The following is a 27,958-nucleotide window of genomic DNA, read 5'->3' on the forward strand; positions in this document are numbered from 1 at the left end:
ACCACGAGGTCGTGTCCTCTTTCACAGGCCACAGCCATGCACTAATTATCTCCCTTTGCTTTCGTAGGCACATCTGCCAAACAGCCGACAGAGTTCATGACCCAGGTCCTCCAATCAACCCCTGAAGAAACCTCTGAAGAGGAATCTGGAGGCACCCTTCCTGAAGTCCCGCCACAGTGCTAACCCACACCTTCCACCAGCGCAGAGAGACACACCTGGATGGGACCTAGCTTTAGAGTAGCCCCGGGATCACAATCAGGTGAGCACTTCGTACTTTCTGATCCACAGCAGGCGGTGGTTGGGACTTCCCAGGAGACTGCTGGAGGCCAGAAATCTGAGTCCAAGTCAGATGACCAGCCTCTGGACTCAGTCATGTCACGGTTGCTGGAGCTCAAAGGCAAGCTCGGGAATATCACGAAGGGATGTCTGCTGCACTCCTCTGATTGCAAAGCAAGATGGAGGAATCTGTCCACCTTCTGTCTGAGGTTGGCCAGCATGCCAACACACTGAGGTCGATACTGATAGGATGGCAGCCGTCATGGAGACCTTGGTCCAGGACTTCGCTCCTGCACTGCTGCGTGGGCTCAACTCCATCGCTGATGTCATAGTTGATCTCCAAAAGTGTGTACGCGAGAGGGGTGCCGGGCAGCTTAATCTCATTCCAGCTACCCCTGCTCCTCAAGAGGTCAGCCTGGGCACCCATAGGGAGGGGATCCATAGGTATATACTCTGGGTCCATCCATCCAGGTGGCTGACCCATCCGACTCCCCTCTTCCTGTGGCCTCAGCTGCTTTAGCTCCACAGGCCGAGGAGGGTGCCACTGTCACACAGCAGGACCCTGAAAGTAGGCCGGGGCCTTCCAAGCCGTGGCCCTCCAGAGGACGCCCGCCAAAGTCATCATAGACAGGGTGTTGCAGTCAGCAGGCTGCTTCCGCCTCCGCTGTGGATGCCTGGGGAGCACCAAGACATAGAGGCAGGGCGAAGAAAGTTAAAGAGAATTAGTTGCACAGCCTGAGCATGGGTGTTAATCACTTGTATGTACTGTTCACTATTATTAACAAACTCCCAAGAATGTCTCCCTGCCTGTGGCTCCTTCTGATGAGCAGTGTTCTTGTCACTCAGATGTGAAACCTTTCTGCACAAGATAAAGGCAGGTGTCTCAGTCCAGGGCCTCTTCCCTGTGCTCTGTGCAGCCTTCAGACCAAAGTGATGGTCCAGCCTCACACTCCCTGGAAACATTACTGATGCTTGCACCTCGGTAGTGCTTGTCATTGCTGCCAGAATGTAGTGGGCAGGCGCCAAAGAGTTCTCTCATTCTCTCTGTGTGCTCTCAGCACCTTTTAAGGAGGGGCTGGCCCCCATCTCTTCAACATCTGTGACCACTAATGCTGTGCTCCAGCTCCTGAAGGACTTAGGTGCTGAAGGCGGGCAAAGCATCAGATGCTTCTAAAGTTTCATAGCTGCGTCTCTGTGATATGACCCTGATCACAGAGTGAAAGCGAGTTGCCCCCAGCCAGACAGGAGTCAGACATTCTTGGAGGCTGTGTGACGATTTATTGAGTGTCCTCAATGCATGTCGTCATCATTCCCCTGCAATGGAACAACTATTAGGGCCTCCACCGCGTCTCCATGACAGGACCATTCGCACACAGGGTATTTGTGCTGCCATAAGCCAGACTGGAGTCAAACGTTCACAAATGCGATGTGAGGAACTATGGGGTTACCTCATTGCATGTCACCATCATTCTCCACAAATCTAGCAGTTATGAGGGCCTCCCAAATGCACCTGCCTCATCTAGCCAGTTTGAGGGTCCTCATCCCCGTCATCGCTGCCTCCGAGGACCTCCTCAGCCTCATCCCTGTTGGCTTCCTCCTCATTGGAGGAGATGTCCAGCTCCCCATCTCCTCCTCAGCCAGCTTGTCTCCCCGTTGGAGCGCCAGGTTGTAAAGGACGCAGCAGACAATGATGGTGCAAGACATCCTCTGTGGACTGTATTGCAGGGCTCCAGCAGTCCGGTCCAGGCACCAGAACCTCATCACCAGCATCCCGATAGTCTGCTCCATCAAGTTGCAAGCTGCAGCATGAGTCTCAATATACCATCGCTCTGTTGCAGCCCGAGGCCATCACATGAGTGTCATCAGCCATGGCCTCTGCCTTGTCCCCAAGAAGCCATCTCTGCATCCTCTGTGGACCCTGGAAGACTCCAGGGATCTGTGACCAACTGAGTCATCGTGCACCCTTCCTGGAAACCGTGCAGAGACCTGCGGGATGCGTTTCTGGTGGTCGAGCACTAGCTGCCCATTCAGCGAATGGAACCCCTTGCGGTTGATGTAGTCCACAGTGTGTTGCGATGGAGATCTGAGAACGACAAGAGTGCAGTCAATCACACCCTGCCCCTGTGGGAATCCCGAGATCTGTGCGAAGCCAATGGCCCTTGCATCCTGGCTGTCTTGGTCCCAGGCAAAATGTACAAGTTGTGCGCCCTCGTGAAAATGCCTTCCATGACCTCATGGATGCATTTGTGAGTGGAGGCTTGAGAGATCCCACAGAGGTCGCCTGTGGAGCCCCGAAAGGAGCCACTGGTGTAGAAATTGAGCGCTGCAGTCACTTTCACAGCCACTGGCAGTGGATGCCCTCCATGTCCCTATGGCGCCAAATCCTGCAGTAAGTGGCAGATGTGAGCGACCAGTTCCCTAGACATGCGCATTTTTCGGTGACACTGGTTCTTGGTCAACTGCAGGAATGAAAGGTGACATCTATAGACCCTGGGTGTTGCTAGGCGTTGGCCTGTGATGGCTCGCTGTGGCTCCTGGGCAGTTTTTGCGGGTGCCCCAGCTGCCCCTTCTTCCTGAGGTTGCTGCTCCTGCCTCTGCGCAGCCAGGAGCCTCAGTCGCTCTCTCCTCCATCGTCTTTGCACAATGTAGGCCATCAGGCATACAGCTAGTTCACCAGGCTCCATGATCCTGATGTTGTATGCCTACAGGATGAAAGAGGTTGACATGTTGTTAGCATGGGTGTACTAAGAATCTATCCTGGTTAAGTGTGACGGCCCCTTACCTCTTCCCGGAGACTGCTGGCCACTACTTGGATAGCAAGAGATTAGTGCCCTGTTAGCTGAAACCATGGGGGAGACTGGTCCAAACCAGGGTGCTGACATTGCAAGGGGCTGTGAGTGCCTCCAGCAGGGACTGCTACATGGCCAGCTTTCGTGAGGAGATTGTACAACATGTGCAGTCTAACTGTTCTGCAGTTCACTAAAGTGCTCATGGATTTGCAGTCTGTGCCAGGGTGGAGGGTTGGGGGGGAAGGGGGGAGCTCTGCAGAACTTGGTGGCACTTTGATGCCTCTGCATTGCTTGAGTGGGTAGATAATCTAGGAGCCTGACACCAAACACGTGGCTGCATCTGAACAGTCTCAGTTGCAGAAGAATGATCACTTTCTACACTCTTCCCGAATGCGTGGCCACTTCATTCGCCCGCCCTACCCCGAATGCTTGTGCGCTCTATTAACGGCAGGGCTGCCCTTGCCCAACCCACCACCACCAGTTGCCTCAGAGGCAGGGCTGCCCTTAACCTCCAGCCCCACCTCCCCCCTTCCCAGCCACCAGTCGCCTCAACGGTAAGGCTGCACTTGCTCCCCCTCACAAGTCGCTTCAACAGCAAGACTTTTGCCCCACATTCCCCATCACCCTGAAAAGGTTGCCTCAGAACCTTTTCCTTGCCTGCTGGTGGTAAGGGGCCGTCACACTTAACCAGGATAGATTCTTAGTACACCCATGCTAACAACATGCCTCAGAAAGCTGCATTTGCCCCCTGATCCCCTGCCCCCCCTCCCCCCCGCCACCAGTTGGGCAGGGCGGCACTTAACCCCAAACCCCCCCGCGCCCCTGAAGCCTGCAAAGCAACAAGTGATCCTGGCGACCTCTGCAGAATGTTGCTGTGCACTCACCTCCAGTTCACCCAAAGTGCAGGCCACCAAGAGCACGTCGCCTCTTTGCTGCTGTGAAACACATCGGTGCGCTTTCCTGCCGATGTGGATGGTGATCCAGTGGGGGTATAAGAGCCTGCCGGGATGGCCTGATAATGATATGCTGATGTATTTCAATGAGGTTCCCGATGACCGTTGGCCAGAAATGTGGCCCGTTATCGGTGGGCTGAGTGGACAATCGTGACCTGCTTCCCATCGTTATGAAACCGATCACGCCATATTGTCTGCTCATGTCACCTATCACACCCGCCACCAGCAGGCAAGGAAAATTCCACCCCAGGCAGTGAAGTTAAAATTTGGGTTTATTTGCTAATCGCAGAAATTGATGTACGGGCAGTCCCTGATGCTAGGGAAGGATCACCTGGCTGTTATAGAAAACCATCTCAATTTTTATTTTTATCATAATTCCATCAAACAAATGGTGAAGGTGAAAATTGCCCCAGATGCTCTTAGTTCCTTCCTGCTAACAGCTCGCTCAATCTCCTCCGTTATGCTCTCACTTAGCTCCTACATCTGGAAGGATTTTAAGGTCACATGGCAAACAACTAGCAGATTGCAGCAAACTCTCAATGTAAGCTGCAGACAAAATGCAATGTCAAGACTTTACAAGATACTTTAATACAAATATGATTGAGTATATTAATGAGGTAAACATTAAACATTTTTTATTTCTGGAAGACACACATTCTTGTTTCAAAGAATACTGTCACTTAGAAATTGTTTGCAAAACAACAATTTTAAATATGCTAACCTAAACATTAATTTTGTTAATTTCTGTAAAGTTTATTACAATATAACGAGAAACTAGGTTAGATTTAAAATCATTTTATAACAAAGTTAGAATGGAGAGTTGGCTCAATGTTTTCTTTCTGCATTTACATTGCTATTAATCATTTATTAGGTAGGTTGTTTGGTTTATCCTTTTCATTTGACATTCCTCTGCAGTACTTTCTGATTGGAATTTGCAGCACTTAACATTTTTAGCCCAAGTAAAAGTTGTGTGATATAAACTGTAAATTTTCTTATTTTGTAGAAGTTAGATTTTTGTCGCGTGAAGAATGAATTTGCTTATAAGTTGCTTCTCATCTTTTGCATGTTTGTTGCTTTTTACTTATTTTACCATTTCGAACCAGATCAGCAACAGGTTAGTGTTTATCACTTCAGAGAACTGGGATAGCTTATGTTTTGGTTGTGGTATTTGTGGTAGAATATGTGCCTGGGATCTTATTGACATGCTGTGGGTCCTGACATTGGGACCAAATACAGGTCTGAAGCCTGTGCGGGTGAATGATGGGACGATGGTGGCAATTTTACACACAATGACCAGTTAAGAGACCATCACTGGGACTGCCATCCAATTAAGGACAACGGCCTGTTTCTCTGAGCTCCTGACCCAGTCAGAGAGCTAACAGCTCTGCAGCTTCAGCAATGCCAATGATAGAGGTGGCCGCGGCTGAGGCTGCAAGGAAAAGGAACGGGCACCTCCATTTTGAGGTGGTCTTGAGGGATGGTAGGAGATTTGGAGATGTGTCGGTGTTAAGTCCTGGCGATCAGAGGGATGAGCCCTCCAGTAGCAGCATTGGAGCCGTGGGTGTGGCTATCGCCTCTGGGGACCCCTCCTTAAGTGCTGCCGGGAGACTGCACTTAGTGGACTCCCCACATGGCAAGGTGCTGGTAAAATGATGGTGTGGGGATAAAATAGCCATTGTTAGGCCAATTAATTACCTTAACTGGTCGTCCACCTCCAGCTAGCAGGTAGCTGAGCTTCGCCATGTCTGCATTTTGAAATATCCTGTGGCAGCGAGGAAGCATAGGGCTTCCCTCCTGGCGCCTTCCACCACAATTTGACCACCCCTCCCGCCTTCCAGCCCATCTCCAATGAGTAAAATCTCAGCCTTTACTTCTTAAAGCTTGAAAACTAAAGATGGGGTTTCTACATAAAGTATTATAATTTTGAGTTTTTCAATATAAATCTGAGGTTTTGGTGATATTTAATGAAAATGTAGATATGAGTGAACAGGTGGGTTAGAACGGTAAAAGGTGGCATGGATTTTACTTCTGTTGTTTTTGTATCAGGGTTTCTCATTAAGCCAAGAGGACCACACCATTTGCATGCGAGCAGTGAACCTGCATCACTGCAGGAGCAAGACTCTTCCTCCCATCTCCCTTATTCTCCAAAAATCTTCGAGCCACTTCCTTTTTCACAGAGTTCTGTCTGAATATTAGCAAGCACTGTTGGGCCCTGCTCTCCTCTACCCAAATTGCTTACTACTCCTTGATCATCCTGGAATGCCAAATTAACTCCAAGCTTCTTTTCTCTACCATCCCCTCTCCCCTATCACCTTCACCTCCATTAAATGCAAGGATTTCATGGACTGTATGACTAAACTGAAGACTATATTTAGCTACATCACTCCCTTCCCCTTGCCAACCAAGCCACACTTCTGCCAAGGCTAGAGATGGGCAACAAATGCTGGCTTAGCCAGCAACACCCAAACCCAAGAAAGAATAAATAAAAAAAAGGTTCTACTCTACCTTTACACTGAGCTCTCATCTTTCTCTAGTTTTGCTCCTATCTCCGTGAGCTCATTTGTCCATGAGGCCACCTCCTGCTCTCTTGACTTTCTTCCTACTAAATTGCTAACCACTTAATCTTCCTCCCTGCCTCCCACACTGTTGAAATCTATAAATGGTATCCTCTCCTTAGGTATTTTACCCTTCCCTTTCAAATCTGCTGCCATCAACCCCTCCTCAAAAAACCCAGCTTTGACCTCTCTATCCTTGAAAATTATTGCCCCAACTCCAAACTTCTTTCCTCTCCAACATATCCAACCTCCCAATTCCTCCTCCTCCTTCTTTCAATGACAAATTTACACCTCTCCAATTGGGTTTCTACCCCTGCCGTGGCATGGAAAAAGCCTTAAGCAAAATCACAACTCTCTTTAAATGACTTTACTCTTGAGGAAGTCAGAAAATCAGCTCCATAATCACTCAGTAACTTACAAAACATGCCAACACATCTATGACTGTGACCTTGGTGCACTGTCCCTCTTTACCCTTATCATCCTTTTACAGCCTTTAACATGGTTGACTGTACCAACACCCTCTAACACCATTCCCTTGGCAGCATCATCCAAGGATATGACATCAGAATTCATAAGCACAATTATGACATCCAGCTTTACCTCAACACCCCCATTTCCTTCAACCCTTCCAGTGCCTATGTTGTCAAACTGCCAATCTGACATCTAATCCTGGATGAGCTGCAGCTTCCTCCATTTAAAATTGGAAGATCAAGATTTAGCATGCTTGCTGCTGAAACCCTCAGCCATGTTCTTGTTAGCTCTGGACTTGACAATTGCAATGTTTTCCTAGCTGTCCTTGCATCTTGCACCCTGCGTAAACTAGAACTCACTCAAAACTCTGCTGTCGATATCCTAAACCACACTAAGTCCTACCTACCCATCACCTCTTTGTATTTGCTGACCTACATTGACTCCTGGCCCACCAAAGCCTCAAATGTTAAAGTTCTTATCCTTGTGTTCAAAAGCATGCATGACATTAATCCTCCCTATCTCCTCCAGACCTATACTCTCCATGAATGCTATGTTCCTCCTATTCTGACCTCTTGTGCATCTCCACAAGGTGCCCCACAATTGGCAGCTATTTTTTCAGCTGTCTCCACTCTAAGTTCTGAAATTCTCTCCATAAACCTCTCTGCCTCTACTTCACTCTAATTTTTGACTAAGCTTTCAGTCACCCATCCTGATATCCCCTTCTTTAGCTCGGTGCCAATTTTTGTTTGATTACAATTCTGTGAAATGCCTTGGGACAATTTACTACATTAAAGGTACTGTATAAACGTAAGCTGTAGTTGTTTTTACTAAACTGTGCAGGAAAATGACTTTACCCTTGAGGAAGTCAGGAAAATCAGCTCCATAATCACTCAGTAACTTACAAAATATGACAAAACATCTTTAAAAACTTACTCTGAGAGGCCAGAAATTTTGTTCAAAATGCAATTGTTTTTTATTTGTCTAAATTGATGTCACTTCTGGGACAAACCAAGCAAGGAACAGGAAGCCCCACACTCAACAACATAAATTTGTAATCTCTAATGAGTTTGTGCTGGCACCAAGAACCTCTATAGTCATAAAACCCTGAACAGCAAGATCTTGGCATCTATAGATGTAAGACCTCCTGCTGAAATTTGCTGACCTCCTCGCACCCCGCACTGGTTGCAAATGTGGATGACCAGAGAACCACAAGGTTCTTATTAGCCTATCAACATGCCAATAGAATCCAACCAGTCATAAATTTATGCATGTCAATTCCCAATTCCTTGAGATTATGTGTAATCCTTTCATATTCAGCAGCATTTTCCTTCACAATTGCTGCAATTTCAGGTCTGCTTTGTGGGAGGTGGGAAATTGCTACTCTAAGTCCATGGGTAACCCATAGCAGTGGAGCATAGTCAGCAGCCGCAGAAACTTCTTCCTAAATTTCCCAATTGCTGAGCTCGAGGAATATATTCAAGGAATATAATCAATTGCAATTGTTTGTACTCTCTTAAAGGAAGGATTTACATTTTAAACCCTCTCCATCTGCCTTAGTAACTCTGGTCATTGAGAGCATACTGTCATTCTTAGCATCCTGAGCTCTACCATCAATTATTTTTATTCATTCATGGTTTATGGGCATCACCGTCTAGGCCAGCGTTTATTGCCCATCCCTAATTGCCCTGAAGAAGGTAGTGGTGAGCTGCCTTCTTGAACTGCTGCTGTCCTACAGTGCTGTTTGGGAGAGAGTTCCAGGATTTTTAATAATAGATAAACAACTTGTTTTATATGGGGGAAAAAAATCCGATATTGAACAAATATCTTTATTTCAATGTAGTCCAGAATATTGTTGCACGCATCACCCTGGCCGAAAAATCCGAAGCGTGGTCCCACTTGACTGCCAACTTGGCCAGTGGGCACCATGGACAATGTGTTCGCCTTGTGAAACGAAAAAGGTATGATTTCATAGACTAAGGCAAGTTTTGGCTTAGAGAAATAGTTAGCTAACTTGATATAAAAGCGCAAGATGCAAAAAGACATATAACAGGAAAATGCTGGAAATAAACTGCAGGTCAAACTGTAGCTGAAAGAGAAATATGATAAACTGCTTTTTGTGAACCTTTTGCTCATAAAGCTGAGAAATCAACATATTTCATGGCCCCATGTGTCACTCTCAAGACCTCTGGATTAGTTTTAGTGGAATTAAAATTCCAGTAAGGCTGCCTCTATGCCAGAGCCAAACTTCCGAAGTACTAATGCTGTTTCATCAGTGTAACATTTTGTCATTTACACACTGAACTTCTGCAGTCTCTTAAGCAAGATTGCTGGTTTAATAGCAATAAATTTCAAATTATGGGTAATTTTGTGTCAGTTCATACCTCTGTTCCCTAGCCACTCACTCCAGCCCACACTTTGGCCACTGTCTGAGGCTGAACCAAACTCTCACAATGTTAGCATCCTATGTGACCCCACGATGAGCTTCTGACCCTATATTGTGTTCATCTCCTCCTACTTCCACCTCCGTTACATTTCCTGATTCTGCCCCTCCCTCAGTTTAATTGCTGCTGAAACCCTCTTCCGTTCCTCTAGATCCGACTATTCCAATGTTCTCCTGGCTGGCCTCCCATCTTCTACCCTCCCCAGAAACTTGAGTTCATCCAAAAGCCTGCTGCCCTTATTCTAACTCACACCAAGTCTGCATTCCCTATCACTCCTCTTGCTACCCTACATTGACTGATGGCCCAACCATGGCTCAATTTAAAAATTCTCATACTTATTTTCAAATCCCTCCATGGCCTTGTCCCTTCCTACCTCTGTCATCTCCTCCAGCCCACAACCCTTTGTGATCCCTGCACCAATCTGGGCCTCTTGCACACCCCGGATTTTAATCACTCCATCATAGGTGGCCGTGTCTTCATTTGCCAAGGCACTAAGTTCTGGAATACTCTTGTTAAACTTCTCTGCTTCCCTATTTGTTTTCCTCTTTAAGATGTTCCTTTAAACCTCTTTGATCAAGCCGGTGGTTTACTGTCAAAGCTCATTTGATTATGCTCCTCTGAAGTTGCCTTGTCATGTTTTACTAGATTAAAGGTGCTATATAAATACAAATTTCTGTTGCTGTTGTTGCGAAGAACTAATTCAGATTGCTCAAGCTTATTTTACAAAGAACCCTAATATTCAGCAGATAAGACCTTCATCCCATCACTGTGGGATTTAAACTCCGATCCCAATATCCCACCCACTGCAATTCCCATTTCCCATCGGGAATAGCAGTACGTGACAATGTTACCAGACCAGTAACCCAGAGATCCGGACTAATGCTCTGGAGACATGAGTTCAAATTCCACCGTGGCAGTTGGGGGAATTTAAATTCAATTAATTAATAAATTTGGAATGAACAGCTAGTCTCATTGATGAAACTATTGGATTGTTGTATTGATTCAATAATGCTCAGAGAAGGAAATCTGCAGTCTGCACCCGGTCTGGCTTGCATGGGACTCCACTCACACAGCAATCTTAACTGCTTCTAAGATGGTCTAGCAGTCTACTCAGTTGTATCAGACCACTACAGAAAAAATGAATAAGGGAAAAAAACAGTGGACCATCCAGCACTGACCAAGGCTCCAGACTCGATAAAGTGACCCTTCTAATTAGCATCTGGGGACTTATGCCAAAATTAGGAGAGCTGTCCCACAGAATAGTTAAGCAACAGCCTGACATCGTCTTACTCACTGCATCATAAATTATAGCCCGATGTACTCCATCATCACCCATGGGTATGTTCTATCTCACTGGCAGAGGTGGTGGTACAATGGTATAGTCAGGAGGGAATGGCCTTAAGAGTCCTCAACATTGACTCGGGATCCTGTGAAGTTTTATGGCATTTGGTCAAACATGGGCAATATCCTGCTGATTACTACCTACTACCCTCCCTTAGCTGATGAATCAGTACTCCTCCATGTTGAACACCACTTGGAAGAAGCACTGAGGGTAGCAAGGGCAGAGAATGTACTCTGGGTGGGGACTTCAAAATCCATCACCAAGAATGACTTGCTAGATGTTATGTTTTGACTATTGCAAACCAGTTGCATGCTTATCTGTCGGCGGGCAAGTCGATTACAATATACGGTAGACGCAGAGACCAATATGAAATAATATTTATTTACACAAACAACAGAGCATTAACATGATGTGTGTTTCTCCAGCCAGACCCTACCCTAGACTAACATTTACGTGGTAGCCCGTGCTACATAGCTATTGGGTCTTGTATTCATGTGGTCAACCTGCAAACACTCTCTTAAAGGTGTATTACACCTCAGATTACCACATTCCTCCCCCATTACTTGAAAATGTATTTTATGATATTTTAACTATTTGCAAAAGTGAAGTATTTACAAATTTAGTCTCTCAGGAGGCTTTTTCAAATGTGTTGACCGTCATAGTTCTATGACTTCAAATGGTTTATCTCAGGCCTCCCTCTCAGGAATTATCTGCCCACTAGGCTCCCCAGTAGGAATCTGAAAGTTTGCCTCTTCAGCTCTCTCAGGCTCAATGGGTTCTGCAGGTACTTCCAAAGCAAGAGGAGTTCCTTCTACTTGTGGTGGAGACTCCAACGGGAATGCTTGGTGCGCCTTTTCTTGTGGATCTGTTTCCTGTTTCCTGAAGTGATCTATATGTCTCCTGATTATCCGACCTTTGACCGATATATGGTAGGACAGGAGTCCTGTCACTGCAATGACTTCACCCGCTAGCCATTTGGGCCCATCTCCAAAGAATTCTTCATGAAAACAGCTTTCCCCTACAGTGAAGTTTCTTTCATGACTATGGTAATTGTGTTAATTTTTCTGGGCCTCCTGACTTCTCTCTACACTTTCCCCTAAATTTGGCCTTATGAGGCTTAACCGTGTCCTGGGACATCTCTTCATTAATAACTCTGTGGGTGCAGTACTGGTGGTCGTATGTGGCATGGTTCTGTAGCTGAGCAGGAAGCATGATAACTTGCTATAGAGTCACCCTCTAGTTTTTTCATTCTGGCCTTGAAGGTCTGGACTACCCTCTCGGCCAACCCATTGGATGCAGAGTGGTATGGTGAGGTCTTGACATGTGTTATGCAGTTGAGAGTTGTAAATCTTTGGAACTTCCCGCTAGTGAATGACATTCCATTGTCAGACGCTATTACCTCTGGTAAATTATGTATTGCGAAACTCTGATGCAATCTGTCTATGGTGGCGGAAGATGTGGGTGATCTCACCTCATATACATCCATTTGGAGTGGGAATCAATAAGTAAGAGACACATTGTGGCAAAAAAGGTCCCACGTAGTCAACGTGGAGATGGACCCCTGGCCTTCCTGGCCATTCCCAAGGATGCAGTGGAGCAGAAGGAAGCAATTTCTGCACCTGTTGGCATTGCATGCAGCTCTTGACCATGTTTTCAATTTCCGTGTCCATCCCAGACCACCGTATGTAGTTGCATGGCAACATTTCATTCTGAAAATGCTGGGGTGAGCACTATGCAATTCTATCAATAATGGTTGTCTTCCTCTGGGAGGCATAATGACCCTCGCCCCACCACAGTAAGATGCTACCGTGGTGGGCGAGCTCGTATCTTCTGTTAAATTAGGACTTCATTTTGTCCGACTTTGGCTCATTAGACCATTCCTGCAAGATTTGTTCCCTGACGTGAGACAAAACTGGATCATGGTTGGTCCATTCTCTCCTCTGTTTGGCATTCACTGGTGATGAATCCAGAAAATTTAATAACAAGACAAGTTCTTGAGGGATGGAGACGTTCACATTGCTGTCCTTCAGGGGTAATCGGCTCAGTGTGTCGGCATTAGCAATCTGGCTTCCCAGCCAGTAGATAAAAGTACATTTGTAAGCAACTAGAATCAGCGCCCACCTTTGGATGCATGCTGAGGCGATTGGGGGTATAGCCTTATCTTCCCCAAACAAGCCTAGTAGTGGCTTGTGGTCAGATACTATGGTGAAGGGGTGACCATGGATGTATTAGTGGAATTTCTTAACGCCAACTACAATGGATAAGCCTTTTTTTATTTGTGAGTATCTTTGTTCTGCCTGAGTGCTCTTGAAACATAGCCAATGGGCTGTTTGGAGCCATCTGTCATCTGGTAGGAGAATACTGCCCCTACTCTGTAAGGGGATGTATCACACGTTAAAATCAATTGTTTCTTTGGGTCGACATGTACCAACAGGGCCGATGAACGCAGTAACTGCTTTACTGCCCTAAAAGCCTGTTGTTGTGGGGTTTGCCAAGTCCACCTGTGGTTTTTCTTGAGTAACCTGTACAATGGAGTCAGTACTGTCAATAAAGTTTGGGAGAAAACGACCATAGTAGTTAACCATTCCCAAGAAGGATTTGCGTTCTGTGGCAGTTTTTGGGGCTGGCGCCTCATGAATAGCTCTCACATTTCCTTCTACTGGGTGAAAGCCCTGCGAGTCGACCCTCTGACCCAGGTAAATCACTTCTTTTGCTTGGAAGATACATTTTTCCCTTTTCAAGCGTACTCTGTCTTGTGAGAGACATAATATGTATTTCTAAATGCTCTGCTATAACATCCTTTATAATAGACTCCAAAATTTTCCCAATGACAGATGTTAAGCTAACCAGCCTTATAAGTTACCTGTGTTTTGTCTCCTTCCCTTTTTGAATAAGGGTGTAACATTGGCCATTCTCCAATCCTCTGGGACTTTTCCAGAATCTAAAGATTCTTGGAAGATTACTACCAGTACGTCCACTATCTCTGTAACTACTTCCTTTAATACCCTTGGATGCAGCCCATCAGGTCCAGGGGACTTATCGGCCTTTAGCTCCATTAGTTTCCCTGTACTTTTTCTCCAGTGATAGTTATTGTTTTTATTTCCTCCACCTCTTTTGCTCCTTGATTATTTAGTATTTTTAGAATGCTATTAGTATCTTCCACCATGAAGACTGAAGCAAAGTATTTATTCAAATCTTCTGCCATTTCCTGGTTCCCCATTATTATTTCCCCAGCTTCATTCTCTAAGGGGCCTATGTTCACTTTGGCCTCTCTCTTCCTTTTTATATATTTGAGGAAGCTCTTACTGTCCATTTTTATATTACTTGCTAGTTTACCCTCAAAGTATATTTTCTCTCTCTTTATTATTTTTTTGTAATCTTTTGTTGGTTTTTAAAACTTTCCCAATCCTCTGTCTTACCACTAATCTTTGCCACATTATATGTTTTTTCTTTCAATTTAATACGATCCTTAACTTCCTTGGTTAACCATGGCTGGTTTATCCCCTTCCTTGAATCCTTCTTTCTCACTGGGATATATCTTTGTTGAAAGCCATGAACTATTTTCTTAAACATCTGCCACACAACCCTTTTGGAGACAACATCCTGTTTTCACACAGAGGACGTCACCCATCGTGTTCTGTGGCACTACCATTATGTCACATGAGATAGATTCAGAACAGATCTAGCAAAACTGGGCATCCATGAAACACTTTGGGCCATCAGCAGAATTGTATTCCACCATAATCTCTTGCTCAAAGCCTGGCACATCCTTTACTCTACCATTACCACCAAGCAAGGGGACCAATCCTTCTTCAATGAGGGGTGTAGGAGGGCATGCCAAGACCAGCATCAAGCATACCTAAAAATGGGATAGCAGCCTAGTGAAGCTACTACACAGGACCACATGCCTGCTAAACAGTGGAAGCGGTATGCAATAGATAGAACTAAGCAATCCCAAAACCATGGGGTCAGATCATAACTCTGCAGTCCTGTCACATCTAGTTGTGAATGATGGTTGACAATTAACCAGAGGAGGAAGAGATTCCACAGTATCACATCAGTGCAAAATAAGGCTGATGCATTTGCAACCATCTTCAACCAGAAATGCCGAATGCATGACCTATCTTGGCCTCCCCCTAAGCTCCCCCGCATCACAGATGTCAACCTTTAGCCAATTCAATTCACTCCACATGATATCGAGAAATGGCTGAGTGCACTAGATATAGCAAAGGCTGTGGACCCTGATGACATCTTGACAGTAGTACAAAAGACTTTTTCTCTCCAGTCCTAGCTACACACCTAGCCTAGCTCTTCCAATACAGCTATAACATCAGCACCTACCTGGCAATGTGGAAACTTGCCCAGGTAAGTCCTGTCCACAAAGCAGGAGAAATCCAGTCCCACCAATTCCGGCACATAAATCTATTCTCAATCATCGCAAAGTGATGGAAGGTGTTGTTGACAGTGCACTTACTTCGCAATACCCTGCCTACTGATGCTCAGTTTGGCTTCCACCAGGACCACTCAGCTTCAGATTTCATTATAGGCTTTGTCCAAACAAGAGCCGAATTCAAGAGGTGTGGTGAGGGTGACTGCCTTTGACATCAAGGCAGCATTTGACTGACTGTGGCATCAGGCACCCCAAGCAAAATTGAAGTCAATGGGAACCAGGGGAAAAGCTCTCTACTGGTTGGAGTCATACCTAGCACAAAGGAAGATGGTTGTGTGATTTTTCGAAGCCAATCATCTCAGTCCCAGGACATCATTGCAGAAGTTCCTCAAGGTAGTGCACTAGCCCAACCATCTTCAGCTGCTTCATCAATGACTTTCCCTCCATCATAAGGCCAGAAGTGGGGATGTTTTCTGAGGATTACACGATGTTCAGTACTATTTGCAACTCCTCAGATACTGAAGCAGTTCGTGCCTGCATGCAGCAAGACTTGGACAACATTCAGGCTTGGGCTGATAAGTGGCAATAACATTCACACCACACAAATACCAGGCAATGACCATATCCAACAACAGAGCATATAGTCATCTCCCCTTTACATTCAATGGCATTACCTTCACTGAATCCCCCTCTATCACCATCCTGGGGGTTACCATTAACTAGAAACTTAACTGGACCAGGTCAGATGCTTGGAATTCTGGGACAAGTAACTCACCTCTAACTTCCTTGTCTGCCATCTACAAGGCATAGTCAGGAGTATGATCTACTTGCCTGGATGACTGCAGCTGCATCAACAGTCATCACCATCCAAGGCAGAGCAGCTCACTTTATCGGTATCCTGTGTGCCATCATAAACATTCACTCCCTCCACAGGCAGCAGTGTGGGTACCATCTTGAAGACATACTGCAACAATTTGCCAAGGTTCCTTCAATAGCACCTTCCAAACCCACAAACCTTACTACCTGGAAGAATAAAAGCAGCAGGTACATGGGAACCCCACCACCTACAAGTTCCCATCCAAGCCACAGTGCATCCCAACTTGGAATTATATCGCTGTTCCTTCTCTGCCACTGGGTCAAAACCCTAGAACTCCTTTCCTAACAGTATTCCATCACACTCTTGACTTGTGCCTGGCAGCTCACTTCTTCCTTCTCAAGGACTGTTAGGTATGGGCATTAAATGCTGGCCTAGCCAGTGACGATCCTGAGTGAATAAAAAATGATTCGGCAGATGCAACCCATCATACCTCCAATCTGATGTTGGGTCCAAAACAAGTGAATGTGTTTGAAAGAATTCCAAATTAATTTTATGTTGATGTAATGTAAACTGAAGTACCCTAGCTAATTACAAATAAAAGCTCCCTGGTTATTTTGGAAAGCTATTGTGTAAATAAGAACATGCATATAAATATTTAGAATGGAAAGAAAACCAAAGTTGTGACCAGGCATGACCAGAACAGATTAATTTCAGGTCAACTTTGTGAAGATTGACAATTTTTCTCATCTTGGATATGGTCGCTTTATTTCTTTCAAAACTAACAGGCAAGACGAACATAGGAATAAAATATACAGTTTATAAATATCACTAGACTCCTAAAATCATGATGTATGTTAGGAAAGGGTGGCTGTTATCGATGGCTGAAGCTACAGCAACACAATTATGTTTTACGTTAAGAAACGTAGATGGAAGATCAAAAGCATAGCGAGGGCCTAACCAAAGTTGCAAAGAATAGGAGAGACAACAAGTTAACCAAGTCATAGTGGTTAGTTGATACCAAATGGATTTTAGATATCTATAGATTGTAAGAAAAAAGAAGATTGTAGAAGGCGCAAAGTTCCAGTTTTGGCTGACCTGGGAAAGAATAAGTTAAAGTGAGATACAATGCAATGACTCTTGACTGTAATAGAGGGCTCAGGGATTTCCTTGCCAACATCATTATTTCTGGACTGGTTTATAAACCCAGCTAACCTTAAATAAATATGATTTCAAAGTAGTTTGCATCTGATCAGACATGTGTTTATTCAGTTAATCTATTACAAATGTTATCTTTTGCAAGGAAAACATTTGCATGAATGTTTTCACTAGGACAGATAAAATATTAAGTAAAATCAATTATTTACTTCTGGGATCTGGTGACTTGCTGAAAATGTTGCATCTGTCAAATTATTGCAGAAAGAGAGGCTTAAGTATTGTATAACTGAAATTGCAGTCCATCTCTTCAACCATACCAAATTCCCATAATAATTGATAAAATTCTAAAAGAAGCAACTGAGATTTTTGAAAAGTCACCGCAGAATAATTTCTATATGAGCTATCTACATGTTGGGTGGAATCCTACTGGTGCCATGAAGGCAGTGACAGTGGTGAGACAAAAATAGAAATGATGGAGTCCGACTGACACATTCCTGCCTTCCAGTGATTTCACCAGAGGCAAGTCAGCAATGGCAGTGGTCACCTGCTGGGCAGCAGCAAGTAGCCAGTTAAAGGACTAATGAGAGGGACGGGGAGGGCTCTGCTGGGATCTTCCCATGGCGAACCAAACTCCTGAATGCTGAGCCTGGCTGCTTTGTGGAGGCGACCTCCCAGCAGGAGGCCAGAGAGCCATTGAAGCCAGAGGTTCCCTGCGTCTGTGAAAGGGCTGCAGGGTGAAAGGCCTCAGCCATGGCTGACACATTTCCTCCAGAGGGAATTCCCCTCTACTCCAAGGGGCCAACTGACTTTAGCCCTCAGCAGGTTTCATATTTTATGTACGCTTCCGAGCCCCCCTCCATTTTTAGGTGTCCTCACATTCTCCTTGCTGCTTGAGCAATGCCCATGTCTTCCACTGTGGATGCTGACCTTCCAAAACTGCAAGCCCTCTGAGCCTGCAGCCTCAGGAATCCGCCGACTGTCCCTAATTGGACAGGGTTCCCAGAAACAGTCTCTTAATTGGCTACATCTGGGAAGCTCTTGCAGGCCAGCAGGACTCACCGGCCATTCGGATAGGGCCTGCATTTGTCCTTGATGCAAGAGTATTTTCAAAGGGGGTACAATTCTGCCCAATGTTCTATGTACTGATTGGAGATTTGAATTCAAGGAGTATCAATAGGAATCTTGCCATTGCTTACTGGTTGACATTCTGACAAGGGAGCAGGATTCAGTAGAAATAAAGTCCATGCTATACTGGAGCTGTAGACTTAACAGAACTGAATTAAATTTAAGACAGAGATTAACCATAAGAAAGTCATGTTATTTGGAGAACTTCCTCAACATCAGCACACAGTGGGAAATGTGCTTGTTTGATTAAAAAGGACCATTCAGGTTTGGATAACATTACTTATTTCCAAGGTGACACAGAAGATAAAAGATTGTGGTAAATGCCAAATACCAACCAAATAGAACATATCTATCTGTTTAGCAATCAGAAAGAAATGGATACCCAGAGGCAAAAAACAGTAAAAACTGGGAAATAAGAAGACTGGTACAAACTGTTTTTTTCCATCTGGGTGTGGATTGTTATTTGCCATTGAATTTGGAAAAAAAGATACATTATTGTGGTAAAAGCAAAAATAAAAGCAAAAAACTGCGGATGCTGGAAATCCAAAACAAAATCAAAAATACCTGGAAAAACTCAGCAGGTCTGACAGCATCTGTGGAGAGGAGCACAGTTAACGTTTCAAGTCTGAATGACCCTTCTGTTGAAGGATCATTCGGACTTGAAATGTTAACTACGTTATTGTGGTGATAGCTGCTTTAAGGCCAGCCTTACTGAGTAAGGGTCACGTGGTCAGAACAGCCAATCAACACCAGGCATGAGGAATCTCATAAGGGGTTGGAGTTTCCTAGCCTGGGGGAGTATATTGTAGCCTTGCGAAGCAGGCAGCTAATCCAACAGCTCTGTAAATAAAGTTCATTGTTTACCTAAAGAAGCCTCTCGGTATTATACCTCTACAATTATAAAATTCAATTGGGATGAAATTGGGCTTAGAGCACCTGTTTCACAGAATCACAGAATCACACAGTGCAGAAGAGGCCCTTCGGCCCATCGAGTCTACACTGACACGTGAAAAACACCTGACCTACCTACCTAATCCCATTTACCTACACTTGGCCCATAGCCTTGAAGGTTATGATGTGCCAAGTGCTCATCCAAGTAATTATTAAAGATGTGAGGCAACCTGCCTCCACCACCCTTCTAGGCAGCGCATTCCAGACCGTCACCACCCTCTGGGTAAAAATGTTTGTCCTCACATCCCCCCTAAAGCTCCTGCCCCTCACCTTGAACTTGTGCCCCCTCGTGACTGACCCTTCAAATAAGGGGAACAGCTGCTCCCTATCCACCCTGTCCATGCACCTCATAATCTTGTACACCTCGATTAGGTCACCCCTCAGTCTTCTCTGCTCCAACGAAAACAATCCAAATCCATCCAACCTCTCTTCATAACTTAAATATTTCATCCCAGACAACACCCTGGTGAATATCCTCTGCACTCCCTCCAGTGCAATCACATCCTTCCTATAATGTGGTGGCCAGAACTGCACATAGTACTCCAGCTGTGGCCTCACCAAGGTTCTATATAACTCCAGCATGACCTCCCTACTTTTGTAATCCATGCCTCGTTTGATAAAGGCAAGTGTCCCATATACCTTTTTCACCACCCCACTAACATGCCCCTCTACCTTCAGAGATCTATGGACACACACGCCAAGGTCCCTTTTTTCCCTAGTACTTCCTAGTGTCATGCCATTCATTGAATACTTCCTTGTCATATTACTCCTTTCAAAGTGTATCACCTCACACTTTTCAGGGTTAAATTCCATCTGCCACTTATCTGCCCATTTGACCATCCCGTCCATATCTTCCTGTAGCCCAAGACACTCAACCTCACTGTTAACCACCCTGCCAATCTTTGTGTCATCTGCAAACTTACTAATCCTACTCCCCCACATAGTCATCTATGTCATTTATATAAATGACAAATAATGGGGAACAAGCACAGATCCCTGTGGTACGCCACTGGATACTGGCTTCCAGTCACTAAAGCAGCTTTCTGTCATCACCTTCTGTCTCCTACAGCTAAGCCAATTTTGAATCCACCTTATCAAATTACCCTGTATCCCATGTGCATTTACCTTCTTTGTAAGTCTCCCATGTGGGACCTTGTCAAAGGCTTTGCTGAAATCCATATAAACTGTTAGGCATGACCTCCCTCTGACAAAGCCATGCTGACTATCCCTGATCAAACCTTGCCTCTCCAAGTGGAGATATATTCTCTTCTTCAGAAGTTTCTCCAATAGTTTCCCTACCACTGACATGAGGCTCACTGGTCTGTAGTTCCCTGGCTTATCTCTACAACCCTTCTTAAATAGCGGAACCACATTAGCTGTTCTCCAATCCTCTGGCACCTCTCCTGTGGGCAGAGAGGAATTAAAAATTTGGGTCAGAGCCCCTGCGATCTCCTCCCTTGCCTCCCTCAGCAGTCTGGGACACAAATAATCCAGACCTGGAGATTTTTCCACTTTTAAGCCTGCCAATACCTCCAATACTTGTCACTCCCTATATCAATTTGCTCAAGAACCTCGCAGTCCCTCTCCCCGAGTTCAATACCTTCATCCTCATTCTCTTGGGTGAAGATAGATGTGAAGTTTGTTGGGTTTAGGGTTCCAAAAAGATGTCTGTGGTACCTGTGGACACCCTGATGTGATTAACAGTAGATGCTATCCTAGTAAAAGGGTTAGCACCCACCCACTGAACATCCACAAGAAGTTTGCAGAGCAAGCATATCAGGAAGTGCACATTGATTTAATGCTGGAGCTACCATTTTGGAGCTCCATCTTCCAGCCAATACCTTCTCTTAACCTCGTACAGCTAAACACATGTTAAGCAGCATAAAAGAATACCCCACTAGCACTATCTAAAGCAATCATCAACTACTACTTACAGGTTAGTTGCCAGTTTATTTCTTCTGGAGCAGAATTTTTGCTGAATGGACGGGTGCATGCCCGACCTGCTTGAGCGTAAAATAGCACGTGATGATGTTGGGCGAGTGTCCCGATGTCATTGTGCACTCGTGCGATATTTCGGTTGGTGGGCAGGCGCGGGAGTCAGAGCCATGCCCGCCATCAATTACAGGGCAAAAGGCAATTGAGCTAGATTTTGCATTGCCCATGTGATTTTGTGCTCATCGCATGGGCGAAATGGGCAGCCGGGCAGCTGACAATTTGCTAAACCTCATCCAAGGGTAGGATAAAAAGGGTCTGCATCATTGCCAGTGAGAGTAGTGAGGAGTTTGGAGAAAGTTTGCTGCTGGTTGATTATTGGTACTTGGCAGCTTCACTTCTGTTCAGGGCTTCATTCTTAGCATATTCAGGCTTCATTTCAGGACTTATTGGTGTCTCCAAGGTTCCTGGAGGATTCAGACTGTGTGATTTTTGATGCATGTTTCGTAGTTGTTTAAATTTGCTAAAGAATACAGGGAGTAGTGTGGCTGCTGCTGAAGGTACTTTTGGCTGACTTCAAGGATTCTTCACAAACCAGTTGTTGCCAGGCTTGAGTAAATATTTCTCTTGGAATCCAGCATAGCTGGGAGAATGACCAGAGATCATGCAGAGCAGGCTAAGCTGCTCAAAGAAAGGGGAGAAGAGCCCTCAGCAAAAGGCCACATCCTTCAGAGTGTTCAGGGAGCAATTGTCCTAGCTGAGCCTCGGCAATGATGAATGAAATGTCTGTGCTTTGTAAGGAGATTGTCACAGATATCTGCTACCTACAACAGCCACAACACCAACCTCAGAGCAGGGGAAGGACTGCATTGCCAGCTGTTAATGTAATTGTAGCTATGAATTTTTATGATTTTGCAGTCCACTATTTGCAGTCCACTTCTGCAAAAGGGAAGCCACTGAGGCTTTCTATTCAAAGAGCGATAAGCTCCTTTCATTTTCTCTTGCTAGAGGGAAGCAGGTGGATCAAAAGCGAGGATTTGTAAGGTCTGCAGGCTTCCCCATGGTGCAGGGTGCCACTGACTGCACACTCATTACTTTGGGAGCACAGCATGTCAATTCTGCCATATTCCTGAACCAAAAGAGATTTCAGTCTCTGAATGTGCAGTGAGCTGCACATTGTTTGTGACCATAGGTAATGTATCCTATCCTGGCTGCAATCACGGTGCCTCCATTCTGCAGCTGTCCAGTATGCCAGCTGTATTTCAGCCACCAAAAGGGTGGTTACTGACAACAAGAGCTATCTGCTGAGGACAAGGCTGATGACTCTGGTTTGCAACCCATGCACAAGTACCTAGCAGGCATACCACAAAAGCCATGCTGCCACAAGAAAGGTGATAGAGCAGACCATTGGCATGCGGAAGCAATGATTCTGCTGCCTGCACCATTTTGGAGGAGCGCTGCAGTACTCAGATGAGTGGGTGTCAAGATTTGTAATGGTATGCTGCAGGCTGCAGAATCTTCCCATCAGGAGAAAACAACCCTACCACCTATCAGCAGAGGAGCTGAGGTGTAGGAGCATGAAGGGATAGAGAAAGAGGAGGAGGCAGAAGAGGATGGTGAGGAAAGGAGACTGTAAGCTAGACAATCCCCTTCTGCCTGGGCTGTACGTAAACAACTAATCCAAATGCAGTACCATTAATAGTAACCCCAATTGCCCTTTCACTGACCGTGCCACACTCCTTATCTCTCCTCTGTCACTGACCATCATATCATCCTTTTGGCCACAGTGCAGAAATGAAAGCCAGACCAAAATATACATTTCAAACCAAATTTACAAATTAAATCATGCCATATTGCTTATAAATGTCAGCTAATCACCCTTGTGCATTCCCTTTGTGTCTGTTCTCTGTGTGCCTTTTCCTGTCCTAGTGTTCCTACGATGTGCTGGAGCATGGATGTTGGAAGGCTGCTGACTTTCAGCGAAGGAGTCTGCAGATGTCCTTGGTAAATGACCTTGAACAGCTCTGGGCATCATCCCAGCATAGGGAGCAGCAGTGTGGACTGGCTGGCTGACAGCTAATGGCAAGGGCACTGATGGAATGATAGGGGTCGGATCACAAAAGCTGCCATCCTGAAAGAGAACAGCAAGTTTGTTCTCTATGGAGCCATGGCCACTCCCGCAAGGCAGGGAATGTCAACAATCCTAGTAATCTGTGGGAAGACAGATTGCTGGATTTCTGTGATACTCGACATGTCCTTCTGAATACTGGCATCCATAGCCATGGTAGCAATCGACCATCATATGTTCATCATGGCTGGGTCCAAAATTGTATTGAGTTGACCATGAACAGAGTCTGGATAGACTCCAAGCTCTGTGCAAAGTCTTTTGCTAATTTAGTGTTGATCTCCTCCATGATCTCAAACATTGTATGCAGGTTTTCTGACAGGTTTCTGAGTGTGCCAAGTATTTTGTTGTGCATGCTTATCAGCTGTAACCTGGCACATGGAATCCTCTGTAGCAGAACTCATGTGCATCCTTGCCCTTGACTGCAGGTTGCTTGTGCTCTGTGTCTCACCAAGTGAAGATCCTGCCTCTATGCTTTTGCCTAAGGCACATGCTGAGACTTTTCTTTCGATAAACTCTGACAATCAGCGATTCGAAGTTGACCTTTATGGTGGCAGTGATTAAACTTGATTCAGCACAAGTAAGATTTAATACATTTCAGTATCGGAGCAGTAGTTTATTTGGTATAATTGCGAGTTATATTACCATGTTATGGCTTGGGCGAATGTTGCAGTAATAGATGACTGCACCCTCTGACCTAAATAACTGGCTTGTCCTCTGAGTGCCTGCTGAAGTCTTCTTCACCTTCTGTTTGTTTGGACCTCCTTCTTTTACCACTTGCAATCATTTAAAACCACCGAAATTTGTTAGCCTTATTATTAACTTATACCCATCACGTTATTGTCCAATTATAGGGATAATATATATACAAGGCCCCTGTTTGCTCAGGTTTCATTTTGCAACCCCTCCCCCAATCATTTATTTTGATTGTTGGGGAGGTAATCAGATGCAGTTGTAGCCACATAAAGAAACATATCTCCATTCTGATGAGGAAAGGTATCCTTGCCTTCTACTGCTCCCAGTGAGAGGCACCGCTTATCCTACCAAGGGCAAAAACATCAGTCCTTTCTATTGTTCCCTACAACCTTGGTTCTCATACTGATGGCTGGTCCTGCTTGTTTTTCACATTCTGTTGTTCACTGCTGATGGCCAGCCTCTAAGTTTAGTATTTCTCTTTTAAATATCTCGCTTCCTCTTCCCCTTTCCTAATGTCATTTGCAACTGCAAGACATAACGGTCTCTTAGATTATACAAAGGTAAAACAAAACTTATATATGGATAGCCTTGGGATCACAGGGCAGCAATATTCTTACAGACACAGATTCTAATTAAGCAATTGTCCTCATCAGCAACTTATGAATATACTGCAGGACTCCTTCTAGACACTCTCACAGTCCATATCTTGAGGGGGAGGATTTCTTTTTGCAACCCCTCACTGAATCTTATCCTTATCCTTCTGTAGTAGGGATGCTAATTCCAAGTTACTCGTACGTTGATGAAGTACATTTGAAGCAATAGATCATGCCTGGACTTAAAACGTTCTCAAATTCTCTCTTTACCCATTTCCATCACGTAGATAATTTTTACTAAGTATTATTTCTCCCTCATGTTCTACATTCTATATACCTCTCTAACCTCAATTTCAATCCTTCTGACAGATAACAGTGTGTTTAACTATCCTGATTTTTTTCAAAGTCAGTTAGCTTTTCAATGGAGTATCTGACAATGCCTTGATCATTTAAAAAATTGTGTCACGCTACTGGCCACAGTAACCACTTCAGGGCTGCTATTGTCAAATAACTGAGCATGCCTGAGACCCATTCTTCAGTGCAAGTTCACTGTGCATTTCTGCAGGTAAGAAATCACAAACCAGTGTCCTACTATCATGCTGCACATGACATCTGATCCAAGCCATTCCTGGACTTCCAAGTGATCTTATCAAAAGATTGGGGATGTATGTCTGCAGATCTTTGCTTACTTCTCCCCTCATGGTCCTGATGACTTGAGTAGTAGTCATAATATCAAATGCAGTTTTCTTAAAAGGTTCATAGACAAGGATATAAATAACTCCAATAGAAAGCGGCAGCTTACTATTCTTGGCTGCACTTCCCTGAATTTCACTAGAATGGTCATTGATACCAGATATATCTTCTGCTGATCTGCATCCGGGGATTTATTTCAATTCCCATTTGTTGGTGTGAATTTCCTGTCTCTATCTTTTACCATCAATCACTTCCTCTCACCCCATTTTACACATTCCATTAATCACCATTCATATTGGAAAGGATAAAAGGGGCAGGCAAAGCTACTTTAAACTAGTAAATGGGGGTGGAGGGAGGGCTCAGGTGGGAAAGATAGTATTAATGGTTCAGAAACAAACAAAAGGAGTATGGTAGCAATCAGAAATTGTAATTTGGGCAATACAGATAAAGGGAAAACTAAAAGATGTTAAAGCAGGAAAGAGAAATAAGAAACATCGAGTCAACATGGTTTTAATACAAATGCACAAAGTATAAGGAAGAAATTGAATGAATTGCAGAGGCAAATTCAACTTTGAGTGTATGACATGTTAACCATTACTGAGACATGGCTGCAAGACATGGGAACTAAATATACCATGTTATAAGGTCTATAGGAAAGATAGGGCAAATAACAGAGGGGTGGAATAGTCTTAGTGATGAAGGTTGAAATTACTTCATATGAGATGATATGATATGAGAGGATATAACAAGAGTTAAGCAGGCATGGCAACTTTATAGCTAGAAATAAATAGAATACAATTTAAGACTGTAGTTGGTATTGTGTATCGGGCCCCTGTTGCAGCTGTGAAGTAGTAGATTGTATAAATGCAGAGATTAGATAGGCATGTAGCAAAGGCAGAGTCGTTTTATTGGGGGATTTTAACTTTCATTTGATTAGGACAAGCAGACTAGCACATGTCAAAAAGGTAATGAATTTCTTGAGTGTTTCGAGGATAGTTTTCTGCAACAACATGTCCTAGAAACAATAAGGGGGCATGACATATTAGATTTAGCAATGAGCCTAATGGTTTGTGAACATTTAACTAATTGTGTATAAAAGAGAAAAGTGTGAAACAGCTGCTAGATTTAGGCAAGGCTGACTTCAATGTGATTAAACAGAGACTCTCCTCAATAAATTGGACAAATCTGTTAATGGGTAAAATGGCAAAACAGTGGGAGGTGTTCAAGAAGAACTTAATATGATACAGAAGCATTCTTGAGGAAGAAAAGTTTTACTAGCCCAAAAAAGCCCATATCTGACTGAAGATGTAAGATATAACATCCAGAAATGTAAAAAATAGTACAGATCCTGGCAAATGGGAAAGATACAAAGAGCTGCAAAGGGTGACAAAACAGTAAGGTTTGCAAAAAGTGAGTATGGAAATTGAGACTTGCAATGCATATCAAAGTCAATACTTTTTTTTACATGCTGTGGCATCTTATGTCTGAAGGTAGGAACTTAAATTGTTAGGACGGCAGGATCTCTTGCTATGTCATCAGTATTCCTGAAAACCACAATAACCTATTTAAACAAAATAGGGAATCCAGTGTGGCTCTGCTTGGATGTAATTTGCCAAATCATAATTTCCTTCCGTCAATTTAGAAATTCAAGGGGAAACGTTTGTTAAGACATTTTATCTGGCCTGGGAATAACAAAGCGCAAGGTTAGGAGGCAGTTTGCAAACTTCATGCTGCCTCCTAATTTCAATGATTTCAGCATGCAGCCTGCCATGCCACTGATTGGCTGCATACACAATAGGGGACCAAGCAGTATGTTTGGCCAACACAACACACACTTAACCTGCACCTCGTAAAAGCAATCTGACCCTCTTCCTCTTATTATGAAGATGCTGTATACTATTAAAGACTTGAATAGAAAAAAGAAACACAATTAATGGAGAAATGAAAGCAGGTTTTCAGGTGCAATGCTAGAGTCATTAGCGCAGGAAGTGAAAAGGAAGTAAGTTGCCATATATCTGCAGGGGCCCAGGAGGCCCTCAAAGTATTACCTGAGAAGGGACATGGAAGAGTGGCCAGGTAGGTCAAATCCCACAATCTGACCCCAATCACCTGACTGTCGTGTCAGAAGTTCAATGATCTCACACATGGTCAAAGTCAATGAATGCATCTTTACATGACATCTCCTAACTACTGCACCACCAACCTCTCACACTGCTTAAAGCACCTCACCCCACCACTCACCCATCAGCTATCTCTAGTAATCAGCAAACATGCTTAACACTCAGAAAAGCTTCCCCACCCTTACACACATATAGTTACTACCACCGTCACATCCACCTCTCACTGCTTTCACATGCCTCCAGTTATGGCAGACACATCACTCAAACATATTGTAAAACATTCACTGCCATTCCCCCTCTGTCTTGCAGTACAGGATAGTCCATAAAAGGAGGGAGCACTGCGGAACTGGTGGGGTTGGGCATGCCTGCATCACTTGAGCCCTCTAGAAGAGATGGTGCCTCGCATCATGGGCCAGCTATGACTCAGGTCACTGCATCACTTGGAATATTCAGGACGATTGTATGTCCCTGCCTTTTGTCCCCTCTCAAATCCATCTCGGCCTCATCATGCTATCTGGCTGAAGTGCAAGCTGT

The 27,958-nt window shown here is 44.6% G+C and overlaps 1 protein-coding gene across 1 annotated transcript in view; it reads left to right on the plus strand.

Annotated features, from left to right (window-relative positions):
- Window positions 1-5,046: 5,046 nt before the first annotated feature.
- LOC121289362 (complement component C8 alpha chain-like) overlaps window positions 5,047-27,958 on the plus strand; it is a 71,862-nt gene continuing 48,950 nt past the window's right edge. Inside the window, exons 1-2 of the mRNA XM_041208733.1 lie at window positions 5,047-5,132; window positions 8,885-9,002. Coding sequence (XP_041064667.1) covers window positions 5,047-5,132; window positions 8,885-9,002 — 204 coding nt within the window. The remainder of the gene's footprint in view (window positions 5,133-8,884; window positions 9,003-27,958) is intronic.

This window comes from Carcharodon carcharias, chromosome 16, assembly GCF_017639515.1.
Source record: "Carcharodon carcharias isolate sCarCar2 chromosome 16, sCarCar2.pri, whole genome shotgun sequence".
NCBI classification, from domain to species: domain Eukaryota; kingdom Metazoa; phylum Chordata; class Chondrichthyes; order Lamniformes; family Lamnidae; genus Carcharodon; species Carcharodon carcharias.